The sequence below is a fragment of the Channa argus genome, chromosome 1, assembly GCF_033026475.1.
Source record: "Channa argus isolate prfri chromosome 1, Channa argus male v1.0, whole genome shotgun sequence".
Classification (NCBI taxonomy): domain Eukaryota; kingdom Metazoa; phylum Chordata; class Actinopteri; order Anabantiformes; family Channidae; genus Channa; species Channa argus.
In genome coordinates this window covers 16,723,471-16,744,632 of record NC_090197.1, presented here as the reverse complement: position 1 = coordinate 16,744,632, position 21,162 = coordinate 16,723,471, and the positions used below count along the sequence as shown (strand labels likewise).

Below are 21,162 nucleotides of genomic sequence, written 5' to 3'. Positions count from 1 at the left end.
GCTTAGCTGGCTATTTTAGTTCAACTAAAGGCTGCTCACTGCAAATCAATTAAGGACACTTGATGCAAATCAATGCAAATGATTTGTGCTGCTGCTCTTCAGCAACAAGACCGTTTCTTCACTTTGCCAGAAGGTTAACATGCACGCATACATGATTAATGAAATGGGTGCTGATGCGTCCAGTCACAAGAGATGTGACAATAATAATCTGAGTGCATTGCCAAAGGTTTTGCGTGGATGCCACATTTAGATTCCAGGAATTAGCTTGGGACAGGTGCAAGCACTGCACACGCTGCCATATGCCAACAACTGTGACCGCTGATGTCGTGCTTTGCATGAAATTGGCCCTCCCCTACTCATCTCTCTCAATGAGACCTCTATTTTTCCTGTTCCATGGTTTTCTTTACTGTAATTTTCCATATCCCTCTTCCTTCCTCCGTTCCTTTTGGGGCCTTTATTTTATGTTGCTCCTGCTCTCTCTCTCTTTCTTTTCCTCCTCCTCATTCTTGTCTCTCGACCCCCCTCCACCTCTATTGTTGAACTCAGACAGGCTATTTATATCTTTCTGCCTGGCTGCCTCACCTCCCACTCCCATAACAAGGTTTGCTTTATTGTTTTTGCACGTGTATATGTGCGTTTGGACAGTGTGTGAATGTGTGTCTGCACAAGTGCTGCAACAAATTGGTGTGTTTGCGTGTGTCTGTGCGAAAGGTTTTGTAAGTTTTTTTTTTCTTTAAGACTTGTGTATGAATGTGTAGCAAGAGCAGAGGACAAATGCTGAGCTGTGTGCTTTTTTTTATGTATATTTTTGTGTGTGCATGCCTGAGGGGGGCATCTCTGATCTCAGGCAGTGTTGGCCCACTCACACTGAGAATGCTAAAGCTAAGCTCCCTAATCAGACCAGAGAGATCATCAGCCATTAGCATCAAACCCACAGAGTTACATGAGCAGAACTAACCTTTTCTTTCTCGTGTATCATGATAATGACACTACTGTCTCATCTCAGCTACAGTTCACTGGAAATCAGCAGGGGAAAAGATGAGTAAACTTGAGTTTTCATGTCTTTTGAATTAATAATCTTTTATTCTATTCACTTATTTATGTTTGTTTATTGACTAGTGTATTTATACAATCCGTTTTGAACAAACCCAACTGTGACAATGAAAAGTCTCCACAAAAGGCATTTATGTGTGGGTTTAACTTATTATGTATTCATGCTGAGATATGGCTGCTGTAGGCCTTATCATTAGTATCATATGACATTTGTTTTTGATATATCTTTGGGTCTGGGTTTAATTTAGAGCGCTTTATCTGTTTGTGTGGAGGTGATGATACATAAAGTAAGAAGACACAGAGGTTTAGCATTCAGGTGGTTCTCTGTGACTAATGTTACCTGGAGGTCCACCTTCCTTTGCACAACAACTAAAAGAGTAGGGCTGGATGGGTCAAAGTCACACTAACATTCAATAATTCAATTAACATTTAATACCAAACACGAGTGAATACTGCACTTCTACCCAGCAGTTATTACAAATAATATTTTTTTCTTTCTTTTATCACAAAAATAGAAAAAATACCTGTTTTTCCGAGAGTAAATGTTAAAAGTGAATTTAGTCGTCGCTCTGGGACAATTAATGCAGAATGTTCATGTTTTCTGCAATTACTATGCCATAATAAAACGGTTATTAATGCAATGCTTTACATAAGCCAAGGTCAGCTTTGAGCAGCATTTCTTGAAAAACTCACAGTAAGTGGTGATTTCCCAGGTGACTTTGCTCTTCAGTCATCCATATGGGCTGCGACATACCTCACATGGAGCTGGTTGTTGAAAAAGAGCTCTTTTGACAGTTTGTCTGGGCATGCCGAGCTAGCCCTCTAAATATGGAAACAACAACAGCTAGCAGCAGCAGCCGGTGCTGACCTGCATCACTCATGCAGAAGGAAGCAGAGGACTGATGGAAGTTGGCCTCCAAGTGTGTGTATTATTGTAATCGTTATTAGTTTTGTTTTTTTCATGTATTTGATTGTTTGTACTGTTAAAGTAGTAGTATACTAGTACAGTATATTTGCAGTAAATTTATTGAAAATACTACAATACAATACTACAATAATACTGCAGTATGTGCTGTTCTCTGTGGTACTGTGATGCCATTCAAAACTCCCAGAGGCATATACTAAGAGAAAAGAGTTGCTTTTCTCTGTACTTGAAACATACATTTACCATTTACCTCTCTATTATTTATTGAAATGCCCAGAGTGAATCCTTACATCCAAACCATGTGGGGTAGATTCATAATTGAAAACTCAATGGATCAAAGTAGTGTGTTGCCATTTAGTGTCTGTCAGCAAGACAGAGCTCTCGGGAGACTCTAACAAGAAAAGATGAATATAGTAAATATAATCTAGTAATCTGGCTGTTTTGCAGCATCAAATTACTAATTTGAGTTCAAAACTTACAAATAATATTTATTTATTGATTGTCAGAGCCCAGTATGAGGTTTTGCCTCAACTTCAGTTATTGAGAATACAAAGAAACACAGTACATCAATTAAAAGCAGTATGTACTTTTTACACTTTTTACTTTACATTTTTGATATTTTTGCTTTACATTTTGATGGAAAAATAGTAGTAATACCATGAACTTTCTTTCAATAGATGTAAAGTAACTGTATTTTACTACAACCAATGATTACGCTTTATGTGATCTACCTTGGCATATTTAGCATTCACTATTTTAGCTGAATGCCATTTTGTCATCCAGATTATGATAAAGGTCGCTCCATGTCATTGCCTTAAAGTCATCTCATCTCGAGCTGCTGACAAATATCATCTCTGTAACAATCACATCTATGACACCCACAGCAGCTGACACGCATGCACATGCACCCACACACACACGCAGCAACATGGACTGTGACCAAAGCAAAACTGTGATGTGTGTGTACTGTCTAACGGCTGTCAGACGGGGAGCTGTGTTTTGTTGTGCCTCCCCAAATGTCCTCTTATAAAGGCCGCGGGGGTGATTGAGAGCAAAAATCTGCACAGTTGGCATTGTTGGCATAGATTAGTGTCACTACAATTTCATAAACAGAAACCAGAAGGACACAATAGCTGTGTGCCTGCATAAGAAGTCAACAAACAGAGTTATCTTTAACTTGTCAGTGTTTGATTGGATCCAGTTTAAACTACACTCTGTTAGCCATATTCTCGCTTGAATGGCAAGTGGCAATTTCTTGTTTGACGTTTGTTAGAATATATTCTATTATTATATATAGAATATATAATAATATAATAATTTAACAGTGTGAATAGTAGTGTTACGTTTAGTGTTACAGCCATATATCATCAAGCACAACTTTCTTTTTTTTTTTATTAACTTCTAAATTGACCAGCTTTTGTTTTTCCATGGAAAAACAAAAGAAATATTCTGTCAAATCAAAAAAAAAAAATTCCGACATTATCAGCTTTGAAGGAGACAAAAAATTACACGTGACATGGTGCCAGTGAGGGAACATGTAATTAGTATCTTAAAAATGGGGAAAGACATTCACTGTATTCTCCTTTTTGTTCTCTCCCTATAGCTGTGTGTGTGTGTGTGTGTGTGTGTATGTATGTATGTAAGTACTTGTATGTGCGCATGTTCAGTTACACTGGCCTTAAATACAGAGTCGTTCTTCAGCTACAATCCCATTATCACCATGTGAGATTGACTTTTTGATTGCTTTCAGGGAGTATCAGCAAAGTCATTATTCTGTGATTACCACCTTATTATTTGCCCCCCAAAGTGTCTCTCCAGCACAATCTCCAGATTTCTCCTTCCCTGGCTTTGAGTGGTGGGTGAGCATTTGACTGACAGCTGGTAAATGATGTCATTAGCATCCTCTTAGGTAAATGGAGCAGCAGCGACAGTTGATTGGTCGGGGAGAAGGAGACGGTAATTTGTTACGGCTGATGCGTAGTCGCTGATGGATGGTGGGGTGACTGAAAGGAAGCGAGGAGGAGAGCGAGTCTGAGGGAGAGAGGCAGACGGGTCAGTGTAGCCAGCTCTTCATTACGTGTGCTAGATGGGTCATGGGACAGTGTTTTAATTAATTTTGCTGACACTTGCTCCGCTGTCTAACTTGCTTGAGAAGGAACTACAAGCAAGAATGATGGCCCGTTGTTCGGGAGAGATTAGCGAGTGAGATAGGAAATGTAGAGAAAGACCAAAATAAAGGTGGACAAGATGGAAAAAATAAATCTTGGATCAGCTGCTCAGATGAAAAAAGCACACAGTTCTCCACTTCATCCACCATGTAGCTAAGTTGGCATCGATACAAAACTGAGCCTAAATTTATCCTGAGTGAGCTCAGCCTGGAAAGTTTGTTCCAGTGCTTACGTCATCTCACCTCTACCAAGGTGCTCTCTGAGCAGTCAGCGCATTAAAAGAAGGATGAATATAAAATATTCATAATGCCCCTCCCTGCCCTGTTGTGAAAGGACCATGTGTTCATATTAAATGTGATGAATATTCTCAGTGTTAATTAGCATGAGTGCAGCCACATGGGCCAACAGAATTGTTTTCCTGCTCGAGACATGACTACAAACAAGGCACATTAATGAACATTCCCCAGGGACGTCTCTGCTGAAACAGCAGGGCTGCATGGCAGTTGGTCTCCAGAGACCAGGATTAGGGTGGAAAGAAAGCTGCCGGTGACAATGAGATCTGCCTTTTTAGGGAACGATTTGAGGGTTTGTTTTTGTTTACCAAATGCAATCTTTAGCATACTCCCACTTTGAACTAAAACTGAGATCATCAAAGCTCAGTCTCTTGTTTACTGTCCTATAACTTCTTTTACTTAAAATAGAGCGATTCCTTAGACACAGTGACAGTACATTTGTAATATTAATGGAAAAAGAAATTAATTTTAGGCCTAATTATCAAGATTATAGGCGTGTGTGTAAATTCATGATGAGCAACTCAAGTGTCGATTTAAAGTAGTGAACAGGAGCGATAAATTTTTCGTAGCATGATTGCAAGCTGTGTCTTCACCCATTTGTCTGTGCATTTTTCAGCACAGAGGGGAGGATGAGGAGGAGGGGAGACTGGGCTGACGCTGAAAAGTTGAAATTCAGCTTGATCCCTGTTTGTTTTTAGTTTTTTTTTTGTTTGTTTGTTTCGGGGGTTTTTTTCCCCATTAAATGAAATGTGTACCTTTACAGACAACAAGAATACAGAAAACAACTTTGTGATTCTTCCAGTTGTGAGGTTAAGCATAACTTGATCCATAATATTTCATCAATCAGAAATCTAAACTTAGCTTTAAACAGGAACACTTAATCATTTTATACCAAGGTACCATAGCAAATTATAACAAATATTTCTATCGATTCCAAGTGGCTGGAGCAGAAATCATGAAAGCATTGTTTTCGGTCTCTGTCTGTTTGTTAGATGGGCCGCAGTTATGTCTTATTGTGACCGGACATTATGATTAGCAGAGTCCAGCGTGAGAAGACGTGCTGGTGCATTCATATTGTCACTGTAATCAGGAACATTTGGCAGCAGCCAGACTTTTTTTGCCTAAAAGGAAGTGTGCCTAAAATAAAACCAAACTTTATTCATCAAACCAAACGGAAAGATGCATACATGTACACATATAACAAGTATTTGATTCTTCCCTTAAGTTGTCAAGTTACTGCTCATGTTGAGTCACTGATGTTCTGCATCATTGTTCAAATTTCAGTCGCACAAGAGAGGTTTTCATGTGCGCTGATGTTGTTCTGTGTCTGAACGCTGTAAGTAAATCAAACCACAAGTGATTCTTGAAATACATGAACTGAGGAATTTAATGGCTTGTTCTATCTGGCCACTGGCATGAACTAAAACTAATTTCAGGGCTCAGCTGCAGCATTTATCTACTCACTGCTCTAAATAAATCCCCTAATCAGCTGACTGTCCTTTTTTCTTTTAAGGTGCTCACCTTTTGCTGCATTTGTTTATTTCCAACGTCAGTTTGTTGGTCGTATAATGTCATTGATTGCTTTGATCTTGTTTGCCTTCAAAATTTAAATCCCTGTTGAATAACGAGTGTTTGGTGGGTGCTGGATATTATCTTCAGGACTAAACAAATGTATGTAAAAGCGTTCAGTTATTTCCTTTTTCTGTAGCTGTTGTTGTACAGCTCAACAAACCACTTCTTTATCCATATTACCTCAATCAATCAAATCAAATATGTGTGTCATCTTGACTTTTTCAGGTTCTGTGGTGCTAGGTTAAGGTTTATGTGGTTTACATTTGATCTTCAGCCACTCAAATCCTCCTTTTTTTACTGCTTTCACCCCTGACTTAGTCTGAGAGTTCAGAGGTTAGAAAGTTGATGAGTAATCTTGCAGTAAGAATAAACAGCAGGAACATTATTACATACAACTCTATTTGGGATCTTGGCTCAGTGGGTTTTGGAGTTGTTAAGGTTGAGGAGTCCAGAAGAAACAGAATTGTACTAAGCAGGAAAATAATAAGGAAAGTCAATAAACACCTTTGCTTTGCTGTGAATGTATAAGCACATTCATACAAAACATCATCCCAAACTTCGGTTGCTCTCATTTTAATAGATTTGACCATTTGTGAGAAAATTAGTTTGAAGAGGCGGGTTTGCATCCTAACGTTTTTTAATCAACGAAGCAAGAAGAAAAAATACAATAAAGCAAGAACATAACGGACGATCCTCTATTTCTTTCCGTTACCTCTGATCCAGTGAATCAGCATCTGCAGGCCCGCAGGCCGCTACTAACAAGGCTGATACATAATCAGGGCTGCTCGTCACGTCTGCCATCACAGTGTCTGCAGTAACTAGAACAGCACTGCTCAGCTTGCTTAAAGAAACATTATGAAGCCAATTCAGGTTTATTTTTACAGTCAAATATCACACAGTGTGTCTCAGCAGGGTGGACAGGCCCACATCAACCCAAGCTCTGTGCGCTCATCTCAGCTTTAAGAGGAAGCCACAGTTGCAGGTGATATTCTGTTGGGTTTGAACATTTTTAGCACATTAGGAGTTGAGTTGACGTTCAGCCAAGTCGCTTGCGTGTAGGCTGAAGTAATCACCTTCACAAATAAACACTCTATCTTTTGAGTTTTAATCGTGTTCAAGTTCTAATTATGCAGCATGCAAATGACTTGTCAGAATGTAAAGCTAAATGGAAGCTGCTGTCATTGAAGTTTTCTGCTTGGGACTCACTTTCCAGAGGGGTGAGTGTGGTACTTACTGCTTTATTAACTGTAATAAAATCTGGGGTTTACTTCAACTTTATATTGCAATGGCTGTAACCACTGTGGGCAGGCTCTGGATTTTGTTTGACATGTTTGGTCACATCTAGTGTTTAGGTGTTGTACTAATTAAATAGTAATTAATTTTTTAATAATTAATTAACTTCAGCTTAATTGATGCTGCTATTCTATACTATATACAGTATAATTTGACTGAAAATGTAAAAAAAAAAAATTTCAGTGACCTTGGGTATGTGCTGCTGCTATTTTGCTTTGATCAGATTTTTCACATCAGATTTAACAAGAGTCAAATGTAACCATGAATATTTAGTTTATATTTTGTTTTGAAAACAGTGTTCATCTTAGTATAATTTAATGATTCTAATTGATTTTCAGTGCATCAGTCTTAAGTGTGTGTGTCTGGTGTGTGTGTTTAGTGTCCAGCTGAGACCGTATGAGTAGACTTTCATTATCTCCTGACAGTAATGCATATTCTTTATTAGGATTAATGCTGATTGATCTGGATATAAACAGTGTGTTTTATGTGTTGTTTTGAAGAGCTGTTGCCTCCAGTGATCACAAACACCCCTCGAGTGGGACTGATGACTCAGAACACCATTCATATCATGTCTCTTGCAGCCGCGGCCAGACTGATGGTATTAGCCTGCGGCTGTATTATAGGGACATTCTGTCATGGATTTTACTGATGCATATTTGGGCAAACAGTTGAATAGCCACTGTTGACTTATTCGGACTTGCTCTTTTTCTATTGAGGTTCAGTGCATCAGAGTGGATTACAAGCTCTGATTCCAAAAAAATAAAAAATAAACTTCCGAACAGAAGTTTACAGTATGTACTCACCTAAACCACACAAACTATGGTAGGGGGTTACTTTAGATTGACACACACCTTCTACATGCTTTATTACTCCTGAATCTGTGATGAGCTCTACTTCTCTATTCTGTTCTGCAGGTAATGCAGGTGGTGAGGGAGCAGATCATGCGAGCGCTGACTCTCAAGCCTAATTCCCTGGACCAGTTCAAGAGTCGTCTGCAGAACCTGAGCTACACAGAGATCCTGAAAATACGCCAGTCCGAGAGAATGAATCAGGAAGACTTCCAGTCCCGTCCCATCCAGTGAGTCAGCCAATCGATGACTAGAATAATGATATCATAATGTTAAATCTAATGCCAAATGAAGACGCCATTTCATCTACACAAAAACAGTAGTCATTAGTATGTTTGTAATTGCTTATTTTTCCTTCTTACATTTGACAACAAGGACCAGCTACAAGCCTAAATCCTGTTGCACCTGTGCTTCCCCCTCATGATTGAAGATATGTATTAAAGTCGGATTTGCTGCAAATGGCATTCCTAGTGAATGCTCGATTAACAACCCTCCAGCTCATTAAGCGTGGAGAGCCCGTCTGTAATAGATCATTCATTGACTGATTGTGGATGCAGGCGCTGTAATGGAGAACATTGTTTTCTCCCATATAATGGAGTAGCAAGTAGTATTGAAAAATCATTTCACAGAGAGAGCTTGTCACTTTGAAGAGTAATCAATGCTGAGCTAAGGGCTTATAAAATCAATATCGGAAGGGTAGAGACAAAACTTTAGCAGCCAATTAATTCTCCAAATGAACAAAAGCCAAGGAAGTTGCAAAAAATGTGTTTACTTAAACATTGTAACATTGTTTTTAAATGTGTTTACTACAGATAATATACTTTTGAATTCACGGTCCATTTTTTTGGGTGGTTAGTTCTTTTAATCCAGATTTATAATTAGATCACCGACAACTTTTATTATGTATGACACAGGGAATTTCAGTAGCAGTGGGAACAATGAGTGTATAGCTGAATGCTCAGACTCAATCTCAGCCTGTTTTCAAATGGTATTCTGGGAGTAGTATGCGATAAGCAATTGAAATAGAATCAGATACTGAAAAGCATTTGTCACAGTAGAAAGCACTGAACATCATGGACTGATGAGTCTCTCTTCAGTAGTGTGGGACTACCTGGGGGTGGAATTTTTCTCTTATCAGTACAGCACCGTCATAACTTGTAAACATAATGAGCTGAGCACATCAGACGGCACATTTTAAGAAGCTCTGTATCACTCGCTACAACTGCTGCCAATTTTGTGCTATCAATTTATGTAGAGAAAGACCCTACACATCACACGATGGTGAGGAGGCACCACTTTAACCTCAAATCAAATCTATGTCTCTAGAACGACTCCGTAAGGATTATTTGATTTCATTTTGACCCCTGTTTGCAGACTTTTGAAGTACTTTTCCAGTATGATCTTTCACGGTGTATTTGAGGAGTACATGCACAAATAATTGCATTAACGTCTACGTGAGGCTAAGAATTAATTCAGCATGTTGGCTCTGAACTGTTAAGGATACAACTTTAAATGTTAATAAACAGCTTTATGTTATGTAGTTCCCAGAAAACTGGCATGAAAAGTAATTTAACTTCACCTCCATGTTGTGGTTTCCCTTTTTTATGTGCTTGGCAATATTTTACTGACATGCTGTGAAGATATTCTACGTTTTCAAAGAGTTTGAAATGGGCTTTTGTGCCTCAGTTCTTTCATCATTTGAACTGCAGATATCAACCAGAGTGGTTCATTTATGGAGGTCTACTAGTAAACCTCAGCCCTTTAATTCGATTGTCTACGATTTTCTGCATTTGCTGCAAAGAATCTGTTTAAATTGAAAGCGAATCTGCTTCCTTTAAAAAGCTGAGCAGCCAAACCTTTTTACATTCTCAGACAAAAACAGTCTTGATTGTGTCTACTCCAGACAGAAGGAAGGTACGTGTAGCGGCAATGTCACACTATCATCATCTGTCGTTGCTGCGATGAGCCGCCCCACTGTTTCTTTAAAGGTGTCCGAGTGAATGTCTGACCACAGATCAATGTAACGACTGGAGTCACTGATGAGGCAAACACAGAGAGGGAGGGCAGACAGATCGGGAGACGAGAGCAAATGATCCTGAAGGAAACGTGAAAGATAAAAATGGACAGGACTATCAGGGGAAATGCAAAATGCATCATCTTTGTGTGTTAAGAAAACTTAAAATTTTCTCAAAACCTCCACATTTTTGATTTATACAAAGTAGATTGAAAGTGAATGGACTTGAGCAGAATGATAAGAAATATATTGGGAGCAACATTGCTGGTGCAGATGTTATACAGTGCATAATTCATATTGACTAGTGCTGTGTGCTGCATTAATATTTAGCACATTCACACATACTTGTAGATACACGAATAAATGACAGTGATCTCAGCAGGAGATGTAACAGCACAGATTTCAACTGACTAGCTTTTACCGATACTATATGACATATTTCTGTGCGTACTGTACATTCAGAGGTATATCTGTATCTTTTGTATTTGCTGTTCCCTCCTGACGACCATAATCCAGGAGATTTTGTCAGTCAAATGAAAATTGCATGCTGCCAGAAAACCTGGGGAAATATAATCCGCTTCCAGGTTTTACAGTATCTTGTAGCTCACTGCACAGGTGTGGCTTGCAGAATATAGATCGTTGTCTTAAACTAATAATACATTATTTATTTATTTTTTGCAGGGAGCTAAGGGAGAAGATCCAGCCAGAGATCATGGAGCTGATCAAACAACAGAGGCTCAACAGGTTGTGCGAAGGAACCTGCTTTAGGAAAATCAGTAGTCGAAGGAGGCAAGGTGAGACCCTCAACCCTCAAACAGATGTACAACCATACATACCTGATGTTACAACACCCTTCACCCAGAGATCTTAACCGGTTGGGCACTGAAATTCACACTTCCCTCTGCTGTGTCCACAGTGACTGTTCAATTTCCTTCCCTGTCTTCTGCTTTGTTCTTTAAATGCACACACAGACACAGAAATATGGCATGCAAAGAAATACCTAGACTTAAAGCCATTCTTGATTTGCTCTTGTCAAATTCTAGTAGGGGCTTTATCAAATTTAACCATACAAAAAGACTGCAGTACAAAAAGTGATACATTCACCTTAACATTTAACACAAGTCAGACAATTTGTGCTGTAGAGTCAAACTACTGCAACTGCATTTTATACACTAAGCTTTAAGATCATTAAAGAGGTTTTTAGCTTTTAGGAATCAAAGTCTTGTGAGCACACATTCAGTGCTTTCCTTTAACTTCACCTTGTGTACGTATGAAGCTTTCCTTCACTACATTACATAGAAGAAAGCAGAAAAATTATACAAAGGAAAACCCAGCAGCCAGTTCAGATAAGACCATATTAGAATCATTCTGTCTAATATCGTGTTTCACACCGGCTTCCATGAGAGAGAAGTCTAGGGAAGGGAGGTGAAATGGGGAGAGAGAGGAGTAGCAGTGGTTGCATTTAGCCTGTATAATATACCACTCCTCAGTCAAAGAGGATTTAATCTACTGCTTGAGTCCTGATCCCTTCATATCTCTGTCCTCCCTCCTGCACTTTCCATCACCCCTTTCTGTCACTTTTCTCTCTCTCTACATTTGCATACTATACTGTATGTAAGATTTTAAAGAATCCTGTGACAGGTTTTGGTTGTGTGTTGGTCTGCTTTTAATTTATGACTGTCACCCACTGCCCTGCAGGAACTGTACTTTCCGAAGAGTCAAATCAAATTAAGTAAAACCTGCTGGTTTTTCCTTCTCTCACCAATGTATTCTGGCATTTTAAAGCCATGATGGTGATTTGTCTTGGCAGCTGTCATCCAGATGTTGTCAAAGCTGGATCACAGAAACCAAAAAAACTGAAAAGAAACACAGGAGGGCAGGGGAAAAAGGGATGGCAGGATAGATGTAATCGTCTGTTTGTTTTTCACTGCTTGTGGTCAGCTGATTTATGCTTATCTGGCTTTTGTGCTGTAGCTTGCTGTGAATGTGCCAATATTACCATACAACGGTTTTTACTTGAGAAATCCTTAAAAAAAGCTTTGAAGATTTGAAGAACTTATGCACATAAATGCACGCAGCCAGACACGAACCAAACACAGAAGCAAAAGTGTAGCCCCTCACAGACAAAGTGAAGCAGTTCATGAGCACCACCAGATTTAAGTTTGCACAGTAGCCTGTGGAGTTACACCGTCTTTAATCCGCTGCAACAACACTAACTTTAGGTGGAATCGTCTGCCTGCTGAAAGCTAGTTGTAGCTGTCTTTGAGGGCACATGAAGGAGTCAAGGACATGCGGTTTCTCCACAGTGCTCCCTCAACTCATCTCGCTCTTCACCTCAGTTTAAAATGGCTTTGTATCTTTTGTGCATGTGTCAGCAAATAACACCTTCATCCATTCCCTTCACTAATGTCGCATTCCTCTACCCATATATTTACGCCCTATTCTCCTCTTTTATTTTGATGCTGCTACTCACAGTATATACATACATATTGGGATATTTTTTTTCTTGTCTTTTGTGTATTACTCGGGCAATCTTTCACAATCCATATATTGACATGTTACCTCTCTATCCACTTTTATGTATCTTGGCCTATATTTTATACATACCTAAAATGTGTCTCCTTTTTCCTGTCTTTTCTCAGCATTTTATATGAATATTTAAAAGTCCTGCAGCCAGCAGGGACTCGAGTACCTACATCAAATATTAATGTCGCTGACTTCGGTGTAGGTGACTCTTCTTTCTAGCTTCCAAAGTGCTAGTCTGCCCATTACAAGGCGATGCTTCACTCTAAAAGCTCAGGTTGATGGTGTTTTGAAGTTTTTAAAAAAGGTGTTCTGTCTTTAAAGTGCAGGGTACTGGCAGGTAACGGCACTTGGGGCCCACACCTTACACAAGGTGCGCTTTGTGTAAATGCTGCACTTGCTGCTTTATAGTATTTGATAGAGTTCGCGTGCAGCATAGTGGTTAGCACTTCACCTTAAAGATAGAAGACCATGGGTTTGAAGCTGATGGCCAGCTGTGGCTTTTCCTGGTGCTGTTTGGTTTGGTTTTCTCTGGGTATTCTGGTTTCCTTCCACAGTCCAAACCATGTTAGGTTAATTGGTGACTGTCTGTACATGTCAAACAAACCTCTGATCTGATTAGCAGCTGGGATCACGGCCCACAACCTTTAAAAGAATGGCATTTGACTCAATTTAAAAAATATTCGAATTTAAAATGATTTGAAAAATGGAAAGAAATCAGAATAGAGATGCAGAATCTTCTAGCCAAAGTGATAACATATGTGCTGGTATACAAGCATGCAGTTGAGCTGGACAATGAAAGTGTTCACACACATACACATCTCCCTCTGCTCCCCATGGCCACTCTGCACCAGCCTGGCACCACCAACTGTCTATTTTCAGCAATTAGGATTTGGACTGGGCCACCCGTGTGCATGCCAGCCAGGCCTCTCCCCAGTCTGTGCTCGACTCACTGCCAGCTCTGCTTGGTGCCCACCTTGGCAGGAAACCTCTAAAGAACACCAAGCTGTCCATTGTGGAGACAGTGGCCAGTGCTTTACAGACACAGCTGGTAGACACAGGCCTCCACTGCTGGAGGATTATTGATCAGCCAAGAGAAATATTCAACATATGTAACTTACTGTAAGACCACAACATTTTGCTAAAATAATTACTACTCGTGAAGATACTGATTGAGTTTACTAGTAAAATTATTTTTTATTTCAGGCCACAAAAAAGCTTATAGCCACCTGTCTTGCATAAGTAGTGAAGATGGCTATGAAGACGTTGATTTGCAACTCAGTATAAGCTTCTTTGCTATAGTATACACTGCATATCAGCTTGACTAAAACAAATTTAACAAGGAAACAAGTGTGCACCATCATAAACACTTTTACAGTAGGTAAGGGGCCTGAGCAGCTACTGTGACTTATTTATGCCATTAAATTTGATCTGATTTGCATCGTATCACAAAAAGATTTGCCTCAGTGGCCCCTGTGATCTTTTGTTTCTAAAACACATCAGGGCCAATGTTCCAATGCACAAAGTAACTTAAATACCAGCAGGTCCCCAACATGATCACTAAGCAGCTATAACTGTACCAAAGCAGCTCCCTGACAGCTGTTTGGTATAAATGTCACCATGTGTTGTGTCTTACTTATTGTAGATTAGAAGTTACAGGGCAGAGGGAGTTTCACCAGGCCTCCATAAAGGTTCCATCTTTGTCTCATGTTAGCCAGAGAAAAAACCCAGCGTGTCCTTTGATGATCTTGACGCAAGTGTGTATGTTGAGGTTGAGTCATTGTTAAAATGATGATGGTCTGTTTTGTTGCCCATCAAGATTCCTCCCTGATGCACAGCCCATCTGTGGATTTTCCTCAAGGCTGTTTTCTTTCTTTCATTCTTTTATTTTTTTTTTTGGTCTCACATTTTTGCCATGCTAATATCCTTTCCTGTTTATGACTCATGCAATCCCATATGATGTTTTGTGCCAGCCACTGACTTATTTCATAGCTCCACTAAATCGGTCTCCTCCATCTTCCTTTCTCCCCATCATTTCTTTCAGATAAGTTTTGGTATTGCCGTCTGTCGCCGAATCATAAAGTCCTGCACTATGGAGATCTGGAGGAGAGCCCTCAGGGCGAGGTGCCCCACGACTCTTTACAGGACAAACGTGAGTGTCAAGTGAAATTGTTGATAGTTCTAACTCAATAATGTACCGCAGCATGTTATTCACACCAACTGTGACTTTAAGTTCACAGTATTTATTCCTATATATATTTTCTACAAGTCCGCAGTCTCTGTCTGCACTGAAGTATGTGGCCCCAGCACAGTACGGGTAGTGAAGAGTCAGTGTTAAGATCAGCTTTACTTATGACTTATGACTAGCGACAAATCTGGTGCAAGATTTTAAATTTTAATCACTGGCATAAACCAGCCACCTATCTGGGATGATACAGTTGTCACAAAGTGTTGTTGTTGTTGTTGTTGTTGTTGTGAACTCACTTCTGTCCTCTCTGCAGTGCCTGTGGCTGATATCAAAGCTGTTATAACTGGCAAAGACTGTCCTCACATGAAGGAGAAGGGAGCCCTGAAGCAAAACAAGGTGTGTGTGTGTGTGGGTGTGTGTGGGTGGGTGGGCGTCTATCCAGGCTGGAGAATGTGTTTCTCTGTGTGCGAGAGTTGCATAACATGATGTCAGTTATATAATTTTGCTGGGAAATAACTCAATAAGTTGTGTCTCGGCCATCAACGCAGTACCGTAGCCATAAATCAAAGGGAAGTCCTTTTGCTCCAGACGTATTTATGTAAAGGCCACCAAAAACACGCTGACATCTTTTCTTTGTTGTTAAAATTTAAGAGTAACACATTAGTGTGCCCTCTGCAGTGCCTTAACCAGGATGAAAGAGCCATTCTGTCTTTGTACGTGAACCCTTTGTCTCCCACTCTTTGCCTCTGCAAACCTTCGCGCCCCACCCACAAGACTCCGATATATTGGATCTTGGATAAATAGCTTTTAAGACAAAGACGCACCCCTCCTACCCACTTTGTCTCCTTTATTACCTTGTCAATAAGCGCAGGTCTAGAAGAATGATCATGGGGGGGTCTGTGGGCTGTCTTGAAGGCCAGTCCTATTGTGAATGAGAACATTAGCACATTTCATCACTCACAGTTACACTGTGTACCAGCCAAAGTCACCTCTATAAGGACTTAGAGCTGAGCTGGCCTGTGGACCAGAGTTGGGAACTGAGGTGGCAAGCAGTGTTTTCAGACTGTCTCCCAAGTTCTTGCAGATGCAATTATCATCGGCAATTCGATTGATCTTTTAATTGTAATATATTTTGTGATTATTTCAAATATATCTACCAGAAGTACAAGATGTATGTACTCAGGGGCATATGCACCCTTTCTCAGACACCTTCTGTGCCTCAAGACTTTTTTGTTATTTAGAGAACAGGTGCAGCGACCTGGAAGAGCAGTTTGCCTGTCATCTGTGCAGCACTTTGCATCTCATTACTGAAGCAAACCTTTTTTGTTTTATGTGCATTCTAAAGGAAGTAATCACCAAAAGACCAGGGGATTCAGTATATAAATACAATATATAAGATGATAGTATGATCCACTTTATGAGTCCCTTGCATCTTAAGAGCAGGCACAGATTTGTGCAGCTGTGAAATTTTAAAATACAGTTGTATGAGCAGGAAGAGAAATTGAATTAACCAGTAGTTCATTGAAAATAAATGATGGTAAACACAGCCTCCAATGCATTTAATTAGTTCAAAAAGCAGTATAAAATAGCAGAAACAAATGAGAACCATATCCACCTCATTACACCATTTAAAGAGCAGAGTTGTGTCTTTAAGCTGAGAAACTTGAACATCTAATGAAACTGTTAATGCATTTAATTGTAGTACCGGTGTCATCTCTGTCCACCATTTTGTCGGGCTTTAGCATTGCCATCTACCAATTATTTCACAGACTGATATATGTCAAGAATGTTACATAGAATGTCATGACATTTGACACCATGCAGACCACTAGCATGGATTTAGATCCTATTTAAAACTATTTAAATCATAAAAGACGCCTTCACTGATATTTAACTTGGTTCTTTTGGTTCCAGTTTGGGTAGCACATGTACCTAAATGCCATTAAACTTCCCTCTGACTTCCCTATATTAAAAAATCTCTCTACATCTATCGGAAAAAATGCCTCAAGATGACGTCAGTTGGAGGAATCTTCAGTTCAGATTATGTCATCTCATGGCTCACACTTTGGAGTTTGTCATCATGGTCAACCTGCTTTTCCAGAGCAGCTCCAGATGAGATCCTCTGAACTCCTTATGATGAAAAACTCCCCCAGGTGATGTTATCTGGAGGGGATTTTCAGCTATAAGGAGACAAATATTTACATATAGGGAAGTCAGAGGGAAGTTTAAAAGCATTCATGTACTTTTACATCCTAAACTAAAGCCATGGAAAGCAAGTTGAAACTGGTGAATTCGTCCTATAAGGTTTTAATATCTCCATAACGTCTTCTGAGGGTTTAAAAACTGATTTTGCTTTTTGAATTATGGCTGAAGTAAATGTTTTCAGTTCTAATTAGTTCATTAATAAGTATTCATGTTTCAGTGTTACTACATTTTTTCTTGTCTGCGCCTTCTGATCTGACTCAAATTCCACTGAACTGAACTACTTTCCCTTACAAAGAGCAACTTGGGCTCAGTCCCAGATTTTGTAATTACCAACTGCCTTAGTAAATCAGATGCTAATTTCACGCAGATTGCACGCACGCATTTAATGAATTGCTTTCAATTTTAAAAATTGGGACAATGTGTAAAATGTAAATAAAAACAAAATGCAATGAGTTGCAAATATCATCAACCCATATTTTATTCACAATAGAACATAAACAACATATCAGATGTTGAAACTGAAACATTTCATGGAAAATAGAAGCTCATATTGAATTTGATGGCAGCAACACATCTCAAAAAAGTTGGAACAGGGTGAACGTCTCGGAAGAGAGGAAACCAGTTGCTGGAGTTTTAGGAGAGGAATGTTGTCCCATTCTTGTCTGATGCAGGATTGTAGCTGCTCAACAGTCCTGGGCCTTTGTTGCTGGAATTTGTATTTTTTGTACTTGGAATCATATCACATCCCATTCCCAGCACTCCCAAGCCTTTTCAGCATCTACTATCTAAAGGCATCTCAGTTATTCTTTTTTGTGATGTCTGTCTCGCTCATACCTGATGGGTTGATGTGCAGTTAATGTAACACATGCTTGCAAGATGTGAGGAGAGGTAGATTGCACTGGTGTGACAGCATTGTGGTGTAAATCTCACCTGTTATTCCATTTTTTTTTTTTACATTGCACCCTACCTTTTCTTCCCACCTCCTCCACTGTGTCACTGTCTGCTCTGTCTTTGCACCATTTTATTTTTCTCACTCCTCCTTCTCTGCCTTTTACCCTGTCCCCTCTCCAGGAGGTGTTAGAGCTGGCCTTCTCTGTCCTCTACGAGTCCGACGAGTACTTAAACTTTATTGCTCCTGACAAGCATGAGGTAAGTCAACACAGTCCGGCCCAGAACAAGTGTTCAGTCACACAAAGACACAAGTTGTCTTTGACATATATACAGTGGACTTAATCCATGTGTTTTTCCTTTCTGCTCCTTCTCTTTGGCAGTATTATTTGTTGATATTTAACAACATCATATATACTGGATATGAAAATAAAGCCAGGAACAGGAAACGGAAACTATACCTTTACTTTTATGGTTATTTAAAGTATGATACCTACAACCAGAGCTGTAGGCATGACTCACCAAAGACTTCTCCTAATTAACATATGAACATTAAATCTTAGTCACATCAGAAATCTAGCACATACTGTAAGAAGGAGGTGGGGGTGATGGAGGAAGCAGCAGAACAGCAATCCCATTAGTGAATCAGCAGAGAAATGCTGGGAAGTGCAATATGATTGGACATCACTGGTTTCATCGTATTAAAATAAACACAAAGAACTAATTGTGTGTTATGGTACAGAATTGACTAGATTTGGGAGTGGCTCTCAGAGACATCTGCTGTCATTGCTCATCTAAGGATCATTTTATAGATGCTTGTGTCCAGAAATGTCTTTGAGAATATATGTTTTAATTAAAAACAAGAAGAAAATGTTTTCTATGCCTGTTTCTTTAATGACTCTAATGCAGGTCTGTAGTCAGTTAACAGCTTAGAGTTTGGAAACTTGCAGTGCTTAATTATAGTTTATAGATTTGGAAGAATGCATTTTTGTGTTTATGACTTCGGTTTCTTTCTGCCATTACTGATTTTATTTTATTTTAAATCTCTTTCGACAGTACTGCGTGTGGACAGATGGTCTAAACGCCCTTCTTGGTAAGGAGATGACCAGCGAATACACCAAATCTGACATGGACACCCTCCTTTCAATGGAGATGAAGCTTCGCCTCTTGGATTTAGAGAACATCCAGATTCCCGAGGCCCCACCCCCGATTCCCAAAGAACCTAGCAACTATGACTTTGTTTACGACTGTAACTAGATGAACAACCCACGAGCCCAAACCCACCCAGCACCTACTGTACTCACTGGACCAATGCCCCTTTCTTATAAACTGGAACAAAAAAATAAAAAATAAAACCATAGATTATAAAAAGTGAACTGTGATTGAAAGAAAAAAGGGATATATTGAACAGTTTTGCTCTTGCTTCTCGCTTAGACCTTAAAAAGAGAGAAACTGGTGCACGTTAATAGCCTCACTGCACTTAAAGGACTCGGGGTCAATGCAGACTCATCAGGTTTCCATGTAGAAGAGAAACCAGGAAGTATGTAAGCCTGATGTTGGTCGTCCTCTGGCTTCTTCCCACTCTCCTCCCATGTCTGATGTTTTGAAACATTCACTTCTTCTCAGCTGAGGCACCAGCTTTCCTTTTGCTTGATAAGATTGTTGTAGACAAAAGCTTAGACATTGATTTTGCTTTACTGTTGTTGTTTTTATGTTTACTTTATTATTTTTCCTCAGGGCTTTTGTTGGGGAAAGGATGGTGGTTGGTGTAGTTTGGGAACAGGGAGGGACAGGGGTTTAGTGTTTTGTCGTAAACTTCCCAGCAGTATTTCCTGTCACATTCTCACTTAAGGTATGTGTGGCAGCTAAATGTGTCCCAAAAGGCTGAATGGAAGGTTGAAGAAAATATTTCTTAATGAAAACTCTTATATCCTATGTCCTGTTACACTTGTACAGAAGACTGTTAAAAAAATCAGTCCTTAAAATCCAGGAACTTAGAATATTTTAATGTTAATGTTTTTATCCTGCCTTTGCTTGTTGCAAATTGTACACACAAACACAGTGATTTTGAAACACATACACAGAAATATGTTCATCTCACCCTCATTTTAGTGTCTGTCATTGTAATGACTGCTGTACACAACATTCCTAAGCAATATTTAAGCTTTTTTTTTCTTTATTATTTGTAAGATGGTCATAATTTTGTGATTTTAAAATTGTGAAACTGCCAAGAAGTTGGTTTAACAAAGGATTTGGTCAGGGGAAGTTGTCTTTTTTGCTGTGTTCAGGAGTATATGGCCACTAAATTTAAATTGTATTTTTTAAATTTAAGAACAAATCATGGTTATTTCTAGTATGATTTATATATATTTTCCCCTTCCTATTTAATACCTTAAAATGTTTTTTTCTTTAGGATTTTTCAAAGCCCCTCAAAACTGCTGTTTACATTAAAGATTTAAGAACTGTAAGCATTTTCTTGTAGTTCCTCTTATCGTCATCCATGAACCACATTCACTTAAAGGACCATACCAGTGTTTTAAACCTAGAGATGAAAGGATCATTTTAAAAGCACAGTTACCATGCCCCACATTGTGGTTTCACTGTTTACACTACAAAAATATATTTTGTACCAGTCCACACCTGGATGTTTTTGTTTAGTTGTTTGGTCAGGCCACACATAGATGCCTATTTTATATAAAATCTGCAAAAAAAATGAAATCATTCCTAAAAAGCTAATATAGTAATATATAACAAACAGTTATGTCTTTAAAGACACAAACATTACTTCAAAACACCTAAAAACTGTGAAATTAAATGTCCCTAGTAAAATCTTCATATGTTTTTTTTTTACCAGAAATGAGTCTGGAACTCATACAAACAAAAATACAAAAATATTATTTTACAAACCAACAGCTAAATTTCAAGTGTCAGCTCTGAGAAGGACTATAGACTGCAGCACTGTTCAGCTCATTCTCCAATTATTGCCTGAATACTTAGGGTGCGCTTCATCACACACGTCTCATGTGTCGGTGAGTGGGAGATGCTGTGCACAGTGGCACAGCTTCTCTGACATCTCGCTGCCTCCTCTAAAAACTCCAGGTTCATCTGCTTCGGTCCAGCTTGCACAGCTGGCAGGCATCCTATGAGCTGCTGATTTTTAGCCAAGCACCATAAAATATGGCACTGGCCTTT

General features: G+C 39.2%; 1 protein-coding gene across 8 annotated transcripts in view; it reads left to right on the top strand.

Moving 5' to 3' along the window:
* The window catches only part of elmo1 (engulfment and cell motility 1 (ced-12 homolog, C. elegans)), an 88,297-nt gene extending 67,859 nt beyond the window's left edge, over nt 1-20,438 (top strand). For all 8 annotated transcript variants that reach the window (XM_067502899.1, XM_067502878.1, XM_067502908.1 and 5 more), the window contains 6 exons: nt 8,219-8,382; nt 10,848-10,960; nt 14,734-14,841; nt 15,191-15,273; nt 18,154-18,231; nt 19,027-20,438. In XM_067502899.1, coding sequence (XP_067359000.1) covers nt 8,219-8,382; nt 10,848-10,960; nt 14,734-14,841; nt 15,191-15,273; nt 18,154-18,231; nt 19,027-19,227 — 747 coding nt within the window. In that variant the 3' untranslated portion in view covers nt 19,228-20,438. The remainder of the gene's footprint in view (nt 1-8,218; nt 8,383-10,847; nt 10,961-14,733; nt 14,842-15,190; nt 15,274-18,153; nt 18,232-19,026) is intronic.
* The last annotated feature ends 724 nt before the right edge of the window (nt 20,439-21,162 follow it).